At 42.2% G+C, this 20,990-nt stretch overlaps 1 protein-coding gene across 4 annotated transcripts in view; it reads right to left on the bottom strand.

Annotated features, from left to right (window-relative positions):
* Positions 1 to 1,422: 1,422 nt before the first annotated feature.
* Aig1 (androgen induced 1) overlaps positions 1,423 to 20,990 on the bottom strand; it is a 231,248-nt gene continuing 211,680 nt past the window's right edge. For 2 of the 4 annotated variants that reach the window (XM_085688676.2, XM_048425191.3), the window contains 2 exons: positions 10,557 to 10,720; positions 1,423 to 2,075 (listed from right to left, as the gene is read on the bottom strand). In XM_085688676.2, the coding sequence (XP_085544802.1) occupies positions 2,048 to 2,075; positions 10,557 to 10,720 (192 nt within the window). In that variant the 3' untranslated portion in view covers positions 1,423 to 2,047. Of the gene's footprint in view, positions 2,076 to 9,619; positions 9,951 to 10,556; positions 10,721 to 20,990 lie in introns of those variants that run through there. The other 2 variants (XM_085688669.2, XM_048425190.3) reach the window with 1 other exon arrangement.

Genomic DNA, 20,990 nt, shown 5'->3' with positions numbered 1-20,990 from the left:
GATGAGGCTTATAAATGAGTGAGTTCACCATCAAGGAAGTAGGTCTGGATTTCAGAATCCCTTGTTTCTTTTGGTTTGCTTCTTCCAGATGTCCTCTTTGCAGTCTTGCAGGATGAAGACACTTTGTGTCTACTTTGTGATGTACAGAATAGACTTGTGTTTTCCTTTGAAAACTGCTCTGAAATCTTTTTCTTTCAGTACATAAACTAAACTATTTTGTGGTTATCAATATTGATATGTTTGGAGTTCTTCCAAAATATTTAATGATACTTGGTAGATTTTTTTTGGAGAAATCAATGCATACATTTATTTATTTTTCTGTGATTTCTTTTCTTTTTTTGGTTTTTATCAAGCTATATATTTTTCTTCACTTCCCTCCCTTCTTCTCCCCTCCTCTTCAAACCCCTCCCATGGTCCCAGTTTACTCAGGAGATCTTGTCTTTTTCTACTTCCCATGTAGAATAGATCCATGAATGCTTCTCTTAGGGTCCTCTTTGTTGTCTAGGTTCCTTGAGATTGTAAATTGTAGGCTGGTTTTTCTTTATTTTATGTCTAAAAGCCACTTATGAACGAGTACATATTACATTTGTCTTTCTGGGTCTGGTTACCTCACTTAATATGATGTTTTCTAGATCCATCCATTTACCTGCAGATTTCAAGATATTATATTTTTCCATTGTGTAAATGTACTACATCTTATTTACAATTCTTTGGTCAAATATACCTAAAACTGCTAAATAAACAGAAACAGTCATCAAAAGTTTTCGTAAATATATTTTTTTAAAAAAAAATGAGTATAGTTATTAACCGAGTTTTTCCTTCTGGTTGAAATTTTTAATAAAATACTGTTTAAAACTGGATATACATTTTGTAATGTATGTATGAACATATTCAGTCCTAAAGCATACGTCTTTGAAAATCTATTAATAAATCACCAGGAGCCTCATAAAAACATTCTCTATTTAGGGAGTCCTGGCCCCTTTCCAGTAGTCAATGGGAATAAACAGGCTCTTTTATGAAGAGATGGCTGTAGATAAAACAAAAGAGAACACATTCAAAGGTGTCTATGGGGGGTGGATTTCCTAGCACTTCCTAAGTTGTATCACCAATTAAGTCATTTTTAGAATAAATGGTTTTGTATCACTTGATCTACTTTAGGATGTACAGCCAATATTTATACTAAGTATATAATTACTTTATGATTGATATGACACTGCTTTCTACCTTTCAAATAATTATGGTCAAGAGTTTATAAGTTAGATTTTAAAGTGTTCTTTCCAGAATGAAGACAACATACCACTGTTAAAATATGAAAGTTACAGGAATGAATGAAGTACAGTCAACAGGTCTGCTTCAATAGAAATAAGCACAGACACTTGGACCACGTGGTTGAGACTGAGATGAACCAGGCAGACATCAGGCTTGGTTGGTGGATCTTTATTAACAGTAATGTTTGCACATGGGAATTATTCACAGATTAAATAAGGGATTCAAGCACACTCAGGGTTTCGACAAAACTGGTACTATTTATTTCTAACAGTGCTCATTCGAGGCAACCATTGCTGTCACACAGGAACCACCTCTCCTGCCTCCTCTGGGGTCCATATTGTGTCCCAGAGTCATTACTCCAGCCACATTTAAGACTAAATATGAATATCTGGATCCACATCTGCCCCCTGCAACTTTATTATATTCCTTAACAAGAAACACGGTTGATTTTTCTTCAGTAAATGGAGTTATTATTGCGGAAATGGAGATTCGATGATTGACTTTAGTTTAAAACTAGAAAAGAGGGAAAATGTCATCAAGAATGAACTTGGAATAGAGTACTTCCATCAACAAGCGTGAGTTATTTTCAAAAGCAATGCCTCCTATTTTGCACATATTTGAATATAAAAGTTGTCTTCCCTCAGGGTCAGGGAGACAGGGTTGATGCCATGGCCCCTTTGAAGGTCTGTCTCCTCACTGCTGGTGCCCAGGGCCAAAGGGTAGCTTTCAAGGGTAGCTCCTTCCTGCTTTCCCTTTTAGACTTGGATCTCATTCTACCTTAGGCTTCTCTTTCTCTTCTTCCATACCTAGAACGACAAAAAGCTTTAGTTGAGCATCACATGCAGAGCTATGTGGGGGCTGCTCGTAGAATCTCTGACTCCCGTAGCTGACTTCTGTCCACTCCCCTCCCCTCCCCGTTTCTCCTAGCTAAGAAGAAAAGTAATTTACAACCATTTCTAGAAACGCCCTCAGTGACCTCTCTCCCCACACTTTCCTGACATCTCCGTGACACAGCCTGGTTCTCCTGCTTCTGGGAGTCGGACCCTGGGGCAGGATGACTCCTGACTCATTGGTTTGCATGATGGAAATTCCAGCAGGATTGCTTCTTAACCAGCCCCCAGCAGCAGGAGCCATGCAGCTGATGCATTTAAACAGCTTCATTTATTTTTCACTTCAGTCCTGTCCATTCTTAAGACCTGAATTTTGGTTTTCTAGATGCCTTAGAGTTGTTCTTTTTAAAATTTATTAATTTTAAAAAAGTTCACAGAGCTCTAATTAGCCACAGGAGCTATTTCTGCTAATTTGTAACACACACACACACACACACACACACACACACACACACACAACCCTGCCCCTTACCCCACGCTAGGGCATGAACCCAGAGCCGCAGGCATGCTAGAAATCACTGTAGCCGTGACTGTACTTCTGGCCCCAGAGTTATACGTGCTGAAACTCAAGTCCTGCCTGCAGGAGCCAACCCATCCAGATCGGCTTTTCCTGAAGGACATGCATGTACTGGATCAGCAAGGCTTTGTCTGTTGTCTGCAGTGAATGGTTGGTGATGGTTCGTTTTCCTGGAGATGAAATTGTTCAGACTACTCTTGCAAGTTATACTTAAATGCAGAAATTCCACCCGCTTCTTCCTTTTTTCCTTTTGTTTCTTGATAAACATTTTTTGAATCTTCCCCAAAGTCCTTGAATGCTTCTTGTGGTGTTTGTTTCAATCGCAATAATGAACAAAGGAATTTGAAATACTGCCTATCTGGTCCTGTTAGTATTCTTTCATAAATGTGTAGACCTCTAAGGGCAGAGATTTTACTAATCATAGCCCTAGTGTTTGATGGTGTCTATTATATGGTGGATACTCAGCTAATCTTCATTGTTAATAAATGTACTTAGGGGAAGTCTCTGAAAACTGAACTAGCAGAAAAGCAATGAACAACATATAAGACCCCACAGTGATCAGTATTAAGCCCAACCTCCAAGGGTTGCAATTATTCTAAAGGTAATGAGGGATCCCCTTCCTTCACCAGCTTTCACTCCCAGCTAGCTTCATGGAGTCCAGAAGAGGCAACACAATGTGAGTCAATACTCTGAGCAGGTATCCTCTCTAATGGTCAATTTCCACAGGCAAGGAACTGGCTAAGATATAAAATAGTTTCCAAAATACTTCCCATGGATCATGCGTGGGAAACATCACACCTAAGAACAAGGGCTCGAGGAGAGAGGAGCTGATTGAAAGGAAGTGTGTACACTGTGTCTCCATTGTTGGGTGTGTAACCAAGGCAAAGACATTTAACAATGCAGGCTCCCTTCAGACAGCCCTCTCCTAAGTCCCCTCTTCTGTCCTGTGTTCTCTACACAAGAGTAAAGATGCTGGGAGTGGATGGGATGAAAAATCTTTTTTTTTTTTAAATCTCTTTGTTCTCTTCTCTCTAGAACATTTTGTTGATGAGTTGATGCGGCAGCAATGGTGGAATCATCAAAAGAGGACAGAGGTGGAGGATCTGGGCTTCCCTGACTTGGAAGAGAAATGGCTCCTCATATATTGGTTTTGCAGCCATGAGGAAGAGGGCAAAAATCACACAGCTAATAATGGAAGAACTCAATGCATTTCCACAAAAACCAAACCAAACCAAGCCCAAAACCAGACAGAAACCCATCAGAAAGTTGAGGTAGGCTACACTTGTGGAACACAGAGGCCAAGACTGACCCCGCGGGAGGTATCCACAGATATTCTCAAGCAGGGAGACAGCTTCCACTAGGGAGTAGTGCTCAGAAAGTGAGAGCCTGTAGCTTCTGCCAGGGGCCAGGCAACCTGGATGGGCCTTATAGAGAATGGATCTATTCCTGCACATGGAGATCTGGGTCTAACTCCCTCCTCGGAGCCCCTCTTTCCAATTTTTTTTTCCTTTTCCCTGTCTTTCACTCTTAAGCACTGTTGTTTCTGGTCTTAAATTTCGCCTCTGGTGAGAGCAGATGCCCTAGTCAGGGTTGCTGGAGTTAGAGCAGTCTTAGCTGAAGGACAGACACGCTTCAGGTATCATGAGCTGAACACTACAATCCGATGCCAAAGTCCTGACCCACAGTACTTCAAAACGTGAGAGAATGTTCAGGGTGAGGCCAGACAATTGTTCCTTCAATAAATTAGGCTTCTGACTCATGGATCCAAGCAATCGCCGCCGGAGAAACCAGAATGAGCCACAGTCATCCAGGAAAACCTTCCAAAGGACCCTCTTCTGATGGTGTGGGTGGGTCTCCTTGAGATGCAGGAAGAGACCAGCATTGTTTTTGAGAGTTTTATGCCCAATGAAAGTACAAGATCAACTCCAAAAAATCAGTTTCCCTCCTATACACAAAGGATAAAGAAGCAGGGAGGGAAATCAGAGAAACTTCACCTTTCACGATAGCCACAAATAGCATAAAATATCTTGGGATAACTCTGACCAAGGAAGTGAAAGACCTATTTGACAAGAACTTTAAGTCTTTGAAGAAAGAAATTGAGGAGGATACCAGAAAATGGAAAGACCTCCCTTGCTCTTGGATTGGGAGAATCAACATAGTAAAAATGGCAATTCTACCAGGAGCAATCTATAGATTCAATGCAATCCCCATCAAAATCCCATCAAACTTCTTCACAGACCTTGAGAGAATAATAATTAATTTTATATGGAAAAACAAAAAACCCAGGATAGCCAAAACAATCTTATATAATAACAGAACGTCTGGAGGTATAACCATCCCTGACTTCAAACTCTATTACAGAGCTACAGTATTGAAAACAGCTTGGTACTGGCATAAGAACAGAGAAGTCGACCTATGGAATTGAATAGAAGACCCAGATATTAACCCACAAACCTATGAACACTTGATTTTCGACAAGGGGGCTAAAAGTATGCAATGGAAGAAGGAAAGCATCTTTAACAAATGGTGCTGGCATAACTGGATGTCAACCTGTAGAAGAATGAAAGTAGATCCATATCTATCACCATGCACAAAAATCAAGTCCAAATGGATTAAAGACCTCAACATTAATCTGACCACTTTGAACCAGATAGAAGAGAAAGTGGGAAGTAGTCTACAAGACATAGGCACAGGAGACCACTTCCTAGGTAGAACCCCAGTAGCACAGACAATAAGAGAATCAATGAATAAATGGGACCCCCTGAAACTGAGAAGCTTCTGTAAAGCAAAGGACACCGTCAGTAAGACAAAAAGGCTACCTTCTGACTGGGAGAAGATCTTCACCAACCCCTCATCAGATAAAGGCCTGATCTCCAAAATATACAAAGAACTCAAGAAACCAGACAATAAAACTCTAATTAACCCAATTAAAAAATGGGGTGCTGATCTGAACAGAGAATTCTCAACAGAAGAACTCTGAATGGCCAAAAGACACTTAAGGTCATGCTCAACATCCTTAGCGATTAATTAGCAAATCAATTAGCTATGATTAATAGCGATTAATATGATTGATAGCGATTAATTAGCAAATCAAAACAACTATGAGATACCATTTTACACCGGTCAGATTAGATAAACTCAAAAACACCAATGATAGCCTATGCTGGAGAGGATGTGGAGAGAGGGGAACTCTCATCCATTGTTGGTGGGAATGCAAACTTGTACAGCCACTGTGGAAATCAGTGTGGCGGTTTCTCAGGAAACTGGGAGTCAACCTCCCTCAGGACCCAGCAATTCCACTTTTGGGAATATACCCAAGAGATGCCCTATCATACTACAAAAGCATTTGTTCAATTATGTTCATAGCAGCACTATTTGTAATAGCCAGAACCTGGAAACAACCTAGGTGCCCCTCAATAGAAGAATGGTTAAAGAAGGTGTGGAACATATATACACTAGAGTTTTACTCAGCGGTAAAAAAACAATGACATCCTGAATTTTGCATGCAAATGGATGGACATAGAAAACGCTTTACTGAGTGAGGTAAGCCAGACCCAAAAAGAGGAATATGGTATGTATTCACTCATAAGTGGATTCTAGCCATAATTAAAGGTCTTAGAGCCTATTATTCGAGATCCTAGAGAAGCTAAATAAGAAGGTGAACCTGAAGAAAATCATGTACTTATCCTCCTGGAGATTGGAAATAGACAAGAGTCCCAGGTAACTCTTCCTCCTGGAGATTGGACTTATCCTCCTGGAGATTGGAAATAGACAAGAGTCCCAGGTAACTCTTCCGAGGACAAGAGTCCTCGGGTGCAAGGGGGGGGTGGGTGGGAGGGTTGTTGGAAGGGGAGAGGGTTAGAGAGAAGGGAGTAGGGGAGGAATGGGGAAAACTCGGGGGACTGAGATGCGGGGAGGGAGGAAGGATGGATATGGGACCAGGGAAGAATATATCTCAACTAAGGGAGTCATTTTAGGGTTTACAAGAGACTTGATTATAAATGGGATCCCAGGTCCAAGGAGAGATCCCCAGATTGTTCTCTAGACAGAGGAGAGGGTGCCTGAACCCGCCTTGGCCTATAACCATACTGATGAAGATTTTGCTTATCACCATAGATCCTTCATCCGACTATGGATGGCAATACAGACGGAGACCCACATTGGAGCACTGGACTGAGCCCCCCATGGTCCAGATGAGGGGCAGAAGGAGGAAGAACATGAAAAAAAAACTCAGGACCGCGAGGGGTGCGATCACCCACTGATACAAGGGGACTGATCTAATGAGAGTTCACCAAGGCCAGTTGGACTGGGATTGAACGAGCATGTGATCCAACCAGATTTTCTGAATGTGGCCGGATTCTCTGAATGTGGCTGGCCCGGAGCCTTTCTGAAAAGCCACTGACAATGACACTGGGACTTGTTTCCTCTGCATATACTGGATTTTTGGGATCCAGTCTGTTTGGATACTCACCTTCCTGGACCTGGAGGGAGGGGGGAGGAACTTGAACTTCCCACAGGGCTGGAAGCCCTGACTGCTCTTAGGGATGGAGAGGGAGGAGGAGGGGGAGGGGGGAGTGGGAGGGTATTGGGAGGAGGGGCGGAAATGGAAACTTTCATAATTTAATAAACTTTGAAAAAAAAGAGAAAGTTTTCCTGAATGAAGGGCTCAGACACAGCATGAAATGGAGGACTAATGAGACAAGAGCACCTCCTCCCACCCCACATGCCATGATCCCTATCCAGGATTTGGGGGAGGGCGGATCTTCTGTTCTCCAGGGCTTGGAAGGCAGGGCCCAACCCCTCCTTGTGAGCCTCAGGGCTACAGCATCTAGCCAAAGAGGATTATTCCCAAGCCTTTAAATAAAAGGAAATTTCTCCTGCTTGCTTTCAGACTTGCTTGCAAGCCGTGAGCCCTTCTGCCTATTTGTAAGGGGACTGTACACTCTAGGCCACCATGCTTTAGGAGGAGGTAACTTTTTGTCTACTTTTAGAGGTTAGCATGAACTTGAAGAACAATTTTGCTTTGGGATGAATTATGACCATATCCCACCCACAGTTGGTTTGTAGGTTTACATCATACTTCAGACTCTTCTGAAAATGAAAAAGAAAATCTTTTTCTTCCCTCCCTCCCTCCCTCCCTCCCTCCCTCCTCCTCCTCCTCCTCCTCCTCCTCCTCCTCTTCTTTCTTTCTTTCTTTCTTTCTTTCTTTCTTTCTTTCTTTCTTTCTTTCTTTCTTTCTTTCTCTCTTTCTTTCTCTCTTTCTTTCTGTTGATGCCAAAATGGCTTTTTGGGGATACTGGGGTGAGGGAGGAGAAGACATTTTACATGTGCCAAAGGCATTTATGGTAGAGGGACTATTACAGGATGGATTATATAGAGTCCGAGATCTGTGACGTCCAGTTCCTAATCCCCACTGTCTCAGAAATAACTTGAATTGGTTGAAGTCATCACAAAGTTAATACGAAGCCATTAGGGTGAATGCTGTCAAATATGACTGGTGTCATTCTAAAAGGGGTAAAAATGGAAGATCACATCACATACACGGAGCACATCTCTGCGCATAAAGATGAACAACTTCTAGCCCAGGCTAGGCCTGTGGTAGACTTTCCCTTAAATATCTCATGTGGAACCAATCTTGACACCATCTTGCTTTTGAACTTGTGGCATCTACATATGTCAGACAGTCTCTTCCTATTGTTTAAGATGCCCAGCTTGTGGTATTTTATCAGTGCAACCACAAACAGTTCTCACAGATCTACCTTTAGCCACTTTATTTTAAAAAGAGCAAATGCCGGACTATTAATTTAACTTATTTTAAGGGCTTGCATTTCCTAACAGGTGGGCCTGTTTTGTGTTTCTAAAACACCGAGACATTCTGATAGTTCACTAGAAGTGACAAAGGGCTGACGTTTGGGTGGAAGACATTGGCTTTGGTAGTGACTGTTTCAGAAGGTCCCTCACAGGCCTCAGCTGCCTTTGTAAAGTGGAGGATGCTTTCAGATAATTTCTAGGCCTTCCCTACCTCCAGCTGTCATAGTCTGCAAATTTCTTTTTCAACTTGAAGTTGTAGCATAAAAAAACCAGAGGATTTGAGTTATTGAAAACCATTAAGGAATTCAGGAAGGCATTTTATACCTTGCATGCATTATTCCTCACTGTGGAATTTTATAGTGACTGATTTGTAGCAAGAAATTTTATTTATTTATTTTATACCGTACTAAACAGTAGGCAACATGCACATGCAGATATACAAGCGTATGTTCAGGTGTGTGAGCACACACACACACACACACAGAGTTGTGGCAAGGCCAGCAGAGGGAAGATGCTGGTTTGTCACAAACATCAGCTCCTAGGGGCTCCACTAAATAAATGTAGACAAAATTAATCTCTAACCAGAAATAAGCTATAAATTGGTGACTGGTTTTCATGCACGCCATGGAAGAAAACAACAGGGACCAGCTAAGCTGCACAAACAGTTCAGAAAACTCAGTGTTGCTTTTCATCTTTAACTCCTTATTCAATGCTGCTGGTAAGCGACATTCTCTAGTCTGGATTGGGTATTTATCTCTTCTGTCACTCAGGACATCTTCTCAAGGCAGTAGCAGAGTCGTGGTCACATGTCTACTGGAAGTGAGCACATCCAGGGGATAGAGGAAGCCAGAACTTTTTTCCTGAACTGCACATCTTAGTTTAAATCTAACTATAGGCATTCTCTGAAGATGGCGAGGAAACAGTCTTGCATTTTATTTCAGGAACATTAAGGTACCAAATAAGTCTAAATTCAAAAGAGAAGGATTCCTGCTTCTGTTGAATGGAGGAAACGTCATGAAAAGATTACTGTCTGGTTCTCCAAGTCATGGTTGCAATGGATTAAAAGGGGGGCCACCTAGCATTGGCTGACGCGCTGACACACACAGTCTCAGAAGAAGCACGCACAAAGCAATCGGATGCAAGGACTATGCAAACACTGCTTTATTAGATGAGTGGACTGAGCTCCTGCAAAGCAACTGCCTTCAGCCAGGTGCTCAACATTGGTGGCTCACAGTCCATTTACAGATCATCTCTAGAGTAGCGGACCGTGTCCAAGGGAGATGTCCAGATCTCTCTGAAACCCCTACACCAGCCTCTGGGTGTGTTTTCATGCAGGATTCAGATCACTACATGGCCAATCCTTGCCTTTCCACCTTCCAGCGGTTATGTATTCTTACATAGATTTTGGACAGGGTTGCCACAGCTTAGATAAGATTGTGTGTCTTGCCAAGAAGGAGGCTTTGCTATAAATAGAAACAGAAGAGAAATCAAGTCAAAGGTTAAGGGAGCTTTAGCAGCAATGAAACATATCCTTTAATGACTGCATCTCTCTGTGACCTTCCATTCTGGCAAAGGGCGGCCACCTGGACCGTTTACAGTGCTGGCTTCGCGATCATGAGATTCCTCTGAGACTACTGCATCCATGAAAAGACGACATGAAGAATGAGATCTGGTGACTTTTAATGAGGCTCTTTCAATAACTTACTATTTAATTTAGGGCCCTTTCACTTTGGCAGAATTCTGTTAATCATAGCTGGCTTCACTTTTGTTTTCCTGTTAACACTGTATTTTTTTTTCTATATAATTTTATGAGCGTGCTTCTTTTATCTTCAGGTTTGGATGTTTTACTACCTAATAAGACCAAGTGAGAAATAAACCTTTCAGATAGCACTGCCAGCAGCTCTTAAATTAATACTGTAATAAAAAAAAATTAAGCTTCCGTGGAGAGCCTGGGTGGAAGGCTGAAGGGGAGGCTGCCGCAGAAGCCTCCCTCGGCCGTCGCAGAAGCCTCCCTTGGCCAAGGCTCTCATAGGCAGGGCTGTTGTATTTGCGCCCTCAACGATACTCACTCCTCTGTGTATCCCAAATGTAGCTGTTCAGGACTTCTCCCAGCAGGTACAGGAAATTCATGAGGATTGTTGTTGACCCAAAGAAGATGATCCTGGCTCCTGAGCCAATGTGTTCCAGGAAAGGGTACACCCACATGCCGGTGACATGATGTATCCAGCACACCCTGCATTGGAATCGGAGAGGACACAAAGATGGGGTCACGGCCATGGCAGATGTCAAAACTGGTGTGTTACAAAGGGAAGCCCATCACACTAACAAGGAGCTCCTGTATGACCCACCCTCACCCTGTTAACATCTTGTAAAATTCTAGGACAGTTACTCCAAGCAAGAAGTCATCACTGGCCCGTCAGTACCAAACACTGCTGCCTTCCTCTGTTACGTCCTTCCTCTGACCCACAAACAGTGTCAGGACCCCACACTGCACCGAGTGACACGTCTCCCTAGTCTCCTCCTTCCTGGCAGCGTCTTCTCGTCTTTAATGACACTTAAAAGGTTTGGGTCAGGTATTAGAAACTGCTGGGTGATTTAATACTGTTATACAATCCTGTTAATCTCTTCTTTATACAATGGAACAATGTAGCGTTAGGCAATCAGCCTGTAATAAAGCCTAGTGAATGTATGCCAGGTATCTTGCCACAGCGCCTTTCAGTGAGACGGGACAGGAACTGCGTGCGCTGGGGCCGCCACCCCATCACCCGGCAGATGCAGGTTTCCTGCTTCTCTGCTCTGCAGATCCTGCACTCACTTCCCTTCTGAACATCTGCGCATGCTTCCTCATAACCATCTTGTTTCTGGGGCGGACGTTTCTGGCTCGGCAGTAACAGCAGCACCAACCAGCACTGTTTCCCAGAGCTTAGTTGCAATGCCAGCCTCGCCGCCTCCACCCTGCCATGGCTGCTGGTAGTGGTTTTCTGGATTATTTGGGGTTTGCTCTTTTACCAAAGAGAACCAGTTTTGAAGAATGAATAAAATACAAATAACTATTATATTGGGAAGAAAGGTTATTTTCTACACTTTAGTGTCAAAGAATGTGGACACACCCATCCAAAGGCTTCAGTGGTGGCGGGAAGCCATGGAACTTCCCTTCAGAGTTTGTATTATCCATGTGGGCAAAGTCCCAGTCGCCATGGAGGTGAAACACTCTGGCGGTGATGCTAAAAGAATTTCACTTTTTAAATGAACGAAATACAAACACACAAAGCCCAAATCATAAATAAACACATTCACATGCCTGTAAACATACACGGCACATTTATAGCCTCAAAATTTTGTGGTTTAGAATTCTGTTTTATCTCTAGAATATTTAAAAGTTGAGACTGTAACACATCAATTCACTAGCACTCAGAGCAGCCAAATGTTTGAAACAACCCATGTCCATTCAGAGGTGAATTTAAGCACAATCAATAAAAACTCAGGGAGAAAAACTGGGGTTCAATATGAAGATCTGAAAAGCAAAACAGCCAGCCACTGGCTCTTAACTTGAACTCAGTCTGAACCAGTGATCCTGTCACCCAGAATCTCAGAATGAGACTGTCCCTGAGAGCTATCTTCCCCCATCTTATATTCCTCTTTAGGGCTTGGATTAAAGGCGTACACCACCAGGATTAAAGGCATGCACCACTTGATTTCTATGGCAACTAGGGTGGCTCCTCGGATTAAAGGTGTGTGTTACCATAACCTGGTCTGTAAGGCTGACCAGTGGGACTGTTTTACTTTCAGATTTTCAGGCAGCCTTTATTTATTAAAATATAATTGAAATGCCACTACAATAAATGAATACGCAAAGGGCTGAATATAATACACAATGGAATGCTGACTTGTACAAGGAAGACTAAAACTTTAGTACACACCACAACATACTGAACCTTGAAAACATGATAAATAAAGAAGTCAAATCACAGGGCAGTTCCTGACGATTCCATCTGCATGAGACACTAAAGCAGGCAAACGAAGAGACAAGGCACAATAGAGATCACCACATATTACATCTCTATCAAAAAGCTTTCCCCTCAGCCCATGGATTGAAGGCTCGGTTCTCAAAGCAGGAGTATCCTGTGCTGAGGTCCCTCAGAAGGGAACGAATCATGTGGACTTTGAGCTAATGAGAGGAAGAACCCACCCATCGATCAATTCTTAAGTCAACTGGGAAGTTGAAGAGGTTATAAGATGTGGAGTCTAGTTAGAGTAAGTAGGTTGTTTGGGCAAGATCTTTCTTCTCTCTCTCTCTCTCTCTCTCTCTCTCTCTCTCTCTCTCAGATTTATCTATCTATCTATCTATCTATCTATCTATCTATCTATCTATCTATCTATCTATCTATCTATCTATCTATCTATCTATTTAATATATACAGTGTTCTGCCTGCAGGCCACAAGAAAGCACCAGATCTCATTACCAATGGTTTTGAGCCACCATGTGGGTGCTGGAAATTAAACCCAGGAACACTGGCAAAGCAGCCATTGCTCTTAACTGCTGAGCCATCTCTCCAGCCCCTGGGACAGCTTTTGAAGGGTATACTCATCCCTGGCCCCTTCCCTTTCTCTTCCTTCCAGTTCCTATAAGATGAGAATTTTCTAGTTCTGTTTGTTCCCTCATGAGAGCTGTCTGTCAGGTGACCGTTTGGACCCTTTGGAACTGTGATGGACAACCGTTTCCTACTTTTAGACTGTTAATCTCACAGCAATGGAAAGCTGACCAATGCACAAGGGTCTGAGGGGACCAGAGGAGGAATAGAGCGTTTGTGTTGGAGATGATGACAAGTTTGAGGGCTACACATAGTAACTATGACATATAAGTGTACATCTAGAGATGGCTGTTTCCATGGCACTGACTTACTCAAACCAAAATAGATCTATTAAAAAATAATAAAAAGTTAGGAAAACAATTTTTTTCCTTAGGATGAAGCACTTGTGGAGACCAATAGAAATTAAATTGTTAGAGTGTGGAGTTTGATAGGACCTGTTCTGTTAGTTCATAAATCACTGGCAGTCAGATCTCCCTTGTCTAGTTTTAACTAAGGTAGGGAGGTAGTGTGGCAGCCACTAAGTGGCATCCATGTAGAAAATATGAAATATACCCCCAACGTAATGTCATCGGATAGTAAATTATTTTTACACATCAATTACAACACCGTGACCTGACTCACTGTAAATGCTTCCTCCATGAGGCAAACTGGGGGCGCGATTCAAGTATAAACGTTAATTATACCCTGCATCCCTGCTCCTGGCTCTCTGCTGGCTTTTGGTGGACCGGGCCTTTCATTTGCAGCTCATAAAGATCACTTCTGATGCCAGGCCTGAGCTCTGGTCCGCAGAATATGTAATGCACTTTTGATCTCCAAGCAACCAAAATACAATGCCAAGAGATATAACCACGGCTATATAGTATGTGTCGTTAGGTAAATCCTAAATCTGTCTCTCCAGACTGGATATTTCCTCAAACTTTGGAATTCCATAACTGTTTACCACATCCACATCACTTTGGACAAATGATAATTCCAACTCAAGGTTTTCATGCTTCATCCCTGTACTCTGGATCCTGTGCAATTAGGCTGCACATGGTGCCTTCGCAGGTTATATTTTTATTTTTTTACCTTATAAAGTCCCCTTTAAGAGATATTTATCCCCATTTCACAAGTAAAAAAATCTGAGGCCAAGTTAAATACCCCCCCCCCAAAAAAACTAGGAAAGTCAGGAAAGAAATATGTAATTGATTGCCCTTCAAAATATTTTAATTATTCTTTGATGAATCCATACATGTATAGAATGTATTACAACCATGTTTATACCCCACTAACTACCCTTCCTTATCGCCCTCTAGTTCCTTTGCACCCTTTCTTCCCCTGGTTCTACCTTCATGTCCCTCCTTCCCTTGAATGAGAATAATGAGGATTGTTTGCATGAGCATGGGTGCGGGGGGGGGATCTATGCTGGAGCATGGAGAACGGATCAGCGGCTACACTACTGAAGAAAGAGCATTCTCCAGCCCCCAGCAGTCTTCAATTGCAAATAGTTCCCCAATTAGGAGAGGGGCCCCAAGTGCCCTCTCCCATCCATGCTTGATTATTCTTTTGTTGTCTGGACTTATTTTCCTCAAGGCACGTGATATTGTCTTAAATATTCATATTTCTCCTCCCTTTCAGACTTTTTTTTTGACTTGTTAGGTCATCAAATTATCCAGGTATAGATGCAGAAGTTCTGTTATTTGGGGTTACACCTGGATTAGTGTGAATGATATACCCACTTGTCCTAACAGGCTGTGATTTCATCATTTGTTTCCTTGATATTATCACAGTTAAAGTCTCTGTGCAAAGATGACTCATGGCCTTGCTCATCTATGAGTGGAGAGTTCTTCGTTCTTGGGTTGCTTTCAATTGCTGCCTCACTTTTAAAGCTCTCTCATCTAAGTGCCCAAATGCCTATGCTTAAGGCAATGGCACTTTTGCTAAAAATTTTATCCTCAGAAATCAACAACCATGGTATATGTGTGCGTGCATTCATGTGTATACACATATGCACATATTAACTAGTATTATAAGGCTTCTGCATTATCTGCTTTATTAAGTATACTTCTCATCCATTTATTTGAAGTTCCAAGTTTTTAAAAAAATGACACTTATCCATGTCACCCATCTGAGCACTTTGCAGAGATCCAGCAGTAAACTTGTGAGTCCAGCCTGGTGGGCGACCAAGCTATTACAAGAGCACCTGCAGCGATGGGCACAATTGCAGAGGTCAGGTGCTGGAGCGGTGGCTTACAACAATTACAAAGGCCAGGATAGGAGTGCCGCCGGTGCATAGGGATTATTTCCTGCCTTTACAAGGATTGCTCATGTACAACTAGTCATCCTTGGATAGTCTCTTGTATATTCAGCTTTCTGTTAAGCTATTCTTTCATAGCTGAAATGTTCACACGATGTTCATCAATGTACAATAAAAATGTTTTCAATGATTTCACAACCATCGCTCTTTCTCTCTCCTCTCCAAGGCAAACTCTTACCTGGTGAATACTCACGGCCTCATCCTTACTTTGTATTGTTCTTCTGCCAACACACTTTAACTATCCTTAAATATATAATCTTTATTTTATTTTATGTTCTTGAGGATTTTGCCTGAACGTTTGTCTGTCTGTGCACTATATGTGTACAAAGCCTATGGATGCCAGAAGAGGGCACCAAATCCTTTGAAAGCAGAGTTACAGAGAGTTGTGAGTTGCCATGTGGGTGCTTGCAATCAAGTACAGGTCCTATAGAAAAAGGCTCTTGACTACTGAGCCATCTCTCCAGCTCCCCAGCTTCATTCTTGATGTCCCAATAAAGCATGCTGGCTGGTCTGAACCTCTCCTCCCCTCCCACCACTTTGACCACTCTTTGTTTTCCTTCTGTTAAATTACTCTACATTAAATGTGAATTTTATAGCTTGACTGTATGTCCAATCCTGGTTGGTCTGCATTCATGGAAGTGTACCATGTGTTTGTCTGAGGCCTTCAGAGGCCAGGAGAGATACCTTGGATTGGTGTTACAGAGGTTGTGAGTCACAAAGTGCATGCTGGGAACTGAACCTAGGTCCTCTGAGGGAGCCATAAGTACTTTCAACGCTCTACAGCCCTGGACTTTCCCCGAGGCTTAGTTTGTAAAGTCTCCCCCTTTTCAACATTCCCTGTTGATTCATCCATGGCCATGGCTTCACACCCACCACATACACAGATATTCCGCAAACTTGTATTCCTGTCCAGTTTTCTTCTATGGTCTAGAATATATTCTCAGTTCTGATTGCATCTCGTTTTACACATCTGAAATGCACTTCCAACTTAGTCTATCTGCAGCCAAAGCTATTTCTATTTCTCACCAGACCTCCCAAATTCCTCATCTCTGAGAATGGTTCAGTTGCAAATCCAACACCTGTCAACATTTTTCCCTTTCACCATACAAAACCCTGCCCTGTCTGATCAAGGTTACCGCAATTATCTCTGCAATACATTTTTTTTTTTTCAATTTCTACCATCATCTTAAGTTGTATGAAAATTATCTCAGCCCAGAAGACTGTGATAGTTTCTAGTTTGTGTCTTCTTCTCTTTTCCCCCTTTCCTGATGGTCACAACGGGCACAGTGAGTTTTCTCAACCAGAATAAGAACACATTGTTACCGCATGTCCATGCTCCTCCATTCATTTTTGTTATAGACAAGCAGGGTAAACACCTGCCTCTCACCAGCCTGCATCTGTCTGTCTGGCCTCATCTCGCTCCTTTCCCTTGCTGCTCTTTACCTCAAGTCATACTGACTTTCATGTGGTTCCCTGATTTTCCACGTTCCCTCTTGCCATGTGGATTTTTGTGTGCACCTCTTTCTACCTAAGCTGGTAGTTACCCTTCCTACAGACTAGCTGTATTCATCTTCAGACATCTTAGTTCTGCCGTGGTGATTGTACAGCAATCACTTACTCAGGAAAGTTTCCCCAATTCTGCCAGGTTAATTCAAATGGAGAAAGTTCTCGGAGAACCACATATCTTGATTTTTAGAGCTCTTTGATTAGTACTTAAATTTGAGTGATAACTTTACCTGAACTAGAGCACTCATTGTGTGAGGTAGCTTTACTTCTCTCTGTCTCCTTAGCACTTGCCACCATGTGTGTCACAGGGTAGGACAGTAAGTGATTGACTGGTTGAGAAAGAGTTTGCTGATTAAAGATGGGAGGAACAAATTTTCTAGCCAAAAGGAATATCCAAAAACCCAGGAAAAAGGAAAAACTCTAAGAGAGTCAAGGAGAAAACATTCTTGCTGAGATCAGGGACTGAGTACAGGAGGGGCTGATGTCAAACTGTGGGTGGTCTTTTTAATCATTCAAAAGTTAGACTACCGAGTGTGGAGAGAAAAAAGTCTTTGAAGCATATTAAATAAATGTGGGCAGATGGAATTGAAAACCAATTCTCTCTGAAAACAGTGGTGGCCTAGATAGAAGTGGTAGTTAACGAAAATAAAAATTAATGGATAGCTTTTCAGAAGATATGGAGACCAGTATCTATCAAAGTATAGGTCATAAGCAGTGACATGTTGGTGGTGGTATGAAGGCTGACTGGTACATATTTAGGAAGTTGGTTAGCTGGTTACATGGTAGCCTGGATTCAACCATAGTGAGACACAAGGACAAACACTATGCATCAGGTGTTCCTTCCGTTCCCTGAAGCACTGGTTGTTCAGTAACTGCCAGTAACCATGGGTTACAAACATTGAAAACAAAGCCAAGATAACAGAATAGAAAAAGTCAGAAGGACTTGCATATGATGAGCAAAACTGCTTTGCAAAATGGAAGTTTCAGTCATATGGAAATGCATGTGTGAGTACACACACACACACACACACACACACACACACACACTCCTGGATAGGTCATAACACAAAATGTGTTCTTTAAAAATACATAGTAAAAATTAAAAGATGAAAAAGTACTAATTTAAGAGAAAGAATTAGAGGACTTGGTGATTGACTGAGCTGATTTTGAGAGGCCACCGAGATGAGTTAAGGATTAATCATAGATTCCTGGCTTGATGAGCCAGGTAGGGAGAGCTGCCATTTCCGGAGATAGGAAATAATGCTCTCACCTAGCTGTCTTCAGGGGATGAGGAGTTCTGTTTGGACACGCTCAGTTTGAATCTTCAAATGATATCCAAGCGGACTTGTCCTGAAGGCTGTTAGTTACATAGGTCTGATGTAGCAACACAGGCCTCGAGCTCACTGGCAACAAGATGCTAGTGGGAGCTAACAGGACAGACTGTGACCATCCAGATGAGAGTGGATAGAAAGCATCAGGAAAATGGGTTCATAAAAGAGCTGCCCAGAGGGTAACGTTGGGGCAGACCAAGGAGACTGAGGCGAAACAGTGAAACTGTGGGATGTGAGCTAGTGATGTGGAAGCAAGAGAGGCAATGTGGTTTCCCAAAGCTAGGGAGTGGTTCAAAGAGTATGCCTACAACACAGAAACTGAAGAGCAAGAGTTACTAGAAAAATGGTTTCCACTAGGAGCACAGAAGCAATGTGTGTGTGTGTGTGTGTGTGTGTGTGTGTGTGTGTGTGTGTGTGTGATTGAAATCTACTTTGAATATTGACTGCTTATCACATTTTGATGAAGAGTTAAAACAAACCAACCTTCTCAAATTCCCTAGCTTATTTAGCTACATGGGCAAAGATCACCTTGTTAGAAAAGTCATGAGTTGGGGCAGTGAAAAGAGTCTGAGAGACCACGGTGAGGGCCACATGCCAACTTTTCCTTTTCTGGCTGGTACCCTTATTTATCCAGAATGGACACAAGTAGTTATTGTACCACCAGGAACCTTTCTATTTTCCTGATTATTTAAGAAGATTATAAGGTTACTATCCAAATTTAGATAAGGAGCTAGGCAGCTTAAAAGACACACAGGATATAGACCCATGTTCAATGGCAGCTTACAGTCAACTACATTTGTAAGGCCAGTGACAGGCTCCGTGTTTTACAGGACCCATTCTTGGGGGGAAGGTGTTATATTTATGTCACTTTACAGCTGAAGACACTGAGGCCCAGAGAGGTTGAGCAGTGGGGAAGCTGGGACACACGTCTCAGTAGTAAAACTCTCAGCTTGTGTAGCTAGTTCATCCACTGCTCCAGATGCTAGCCAGTGATAGATGGCAACGGGACCCCAGAAAGCCTTTAATATACGTAGACCCTAAAAGATGATTTAGGCATGAGATCTCTCCATAAAGTCTTTCCCCCCATCTGACTATAAAAGTAATTCACATGATCATTATGGAAAATGTGTGAGATGCAGAGATGTTGCAAAATGCAAGATGAATTACTTTTAGTGAAGTTTTAACACAAGATTGAATGTCTTATAAAAGTCAAGGACCAGATTTTATAGCTTTCTTTGAGGAGGGGAGAGCACTGCAGGGATGAAACACTCCTTCAGAAAAGGCAGTGACTTATCTCCTGAACAGTCACAGCATATTTAACCTGGGGGACTCACTACACTTGTCAGGCCGTGGTCTGTGTTCTGGGTAGGGCAGAGTCTGGATGTCAGCTTCTGGCTTACTGTTTCTCAACTCTCCGATGCTTCTGAAGGATGTTTCACAGGTAAATCTGGCTGTCAGCTCACATATTGACTGAACTGGATGTAGATATGTTCAATTTGAGAACTATTCTGAAGGTCCCATGGACTTTCTTCCCAGTACTGATTTCACCGGGACCTGTTTCACTGCATTTTGGAAAGTCTGGAAGTTTCATTGTTTGTTCCAAGGAGGTACTTGTTGGATCCTGGCCACTTAGCCCCAAAATAATCACACAGAAACTGTATTAATTAAATCACAGCTTGGCCCCTTAGCTCTAGCTTCCTACTGGCTAACTCTGACATATTAATTTACCCCATCTCTATTAATCTGTGTATCACCACATGGCTGTGGCTTACTGGGTAAAGTCCCAGCGTCTGCCTCCAGCAGGGAAATGTAGCCGCAGGGTGATTGGTAAAGAAAAGTCCCCAGACTATATTGATACAAAATATACAGCTTTAATAAACAGAAGTAAGACTTACAACAGCTTACACCAGAATCCAAACGATCCGTACGGATGCAGGAGCCAGGTGAAAAGAGAGCTAGCGGAGCACTTTTACTAGGTTTATAGGCAGGCTTTTGCCTGAGGACGGCACGCCCCCAAAACAGAATATGATTGGCTGAACTCCCCTATCATCTCCCCCTTTTTTCTAAAATAAGACAGAACCAAACCACTTCTCTCTGGCTCAGGCCTTCTTCCTCCCAGTATTCAGTTTAGTTTTTCCCGCCTAGTTTAAGTTCTGCCCTGCTATAGGTCCAAAGGAATTTCTTTATTCATTAGTGGTTATCACAGCATATAGAGGGGAATCTCACATCACCTCCCCTTTTCTCTTTAAATAAAAAGGAAGGTTTTAACTTTAACATAGAAAAATTACATAAAACAGTTATCAAGAAAGAATTACAGTTATATCTATTCTATCTTTTATCATAACTAAGGAAAACTATTTTATTATTATCTATTCTTCCCCTATGTATGCTGTGATTACCATTGATTAATAAAGAACCGCTTTGAGCCTACAGCAGAGTAGGGAAGAACAGAGCTAGGTAGGGAAAACTAAAGTGAATGCTGGGAGAAAGGAGGCAGAGTCAGAGAGAAACCATGTAGTCCTGCCAAAGCCAAACGGAACTTAACCCGGTAAACCACTGCCTCATGGCAATACACAGATTAATAGAGTTGGGTTAAATTAATATGTAAGCGTTAGCCCATAAGAAGTTAGAGCCAGTAGGCCAAGCAGTGATTTAAATAATACGGTTTCTGTGTGATTATTTTGTGAGTCTGGGCACTGGGAAAAGAACAAGCAGCCTCCTCCAACAGTTGTTGTTGTTGTTTTGTGTTTGGTTCATGGGTTCCTCCATTTGTTTAAC

Source organism: Myodes glareolus, chromosome 1, assembly GCF_982192425.1.
Source record: "Myodes glareolus chromosome 1, mMyoGla1.1, whole genome shotgun sequence".
Taxonomy (NCBI): Eukaryota; Metazoa; Chordata; class Mammalia; order Rodentia; family Cricetidae; genus Myodes; species Myodes glareolus.
Note: the sequence above shows the minus strand (reverse complement) of the source record. Positions and strands in the feature narration are given on the sequence as shown.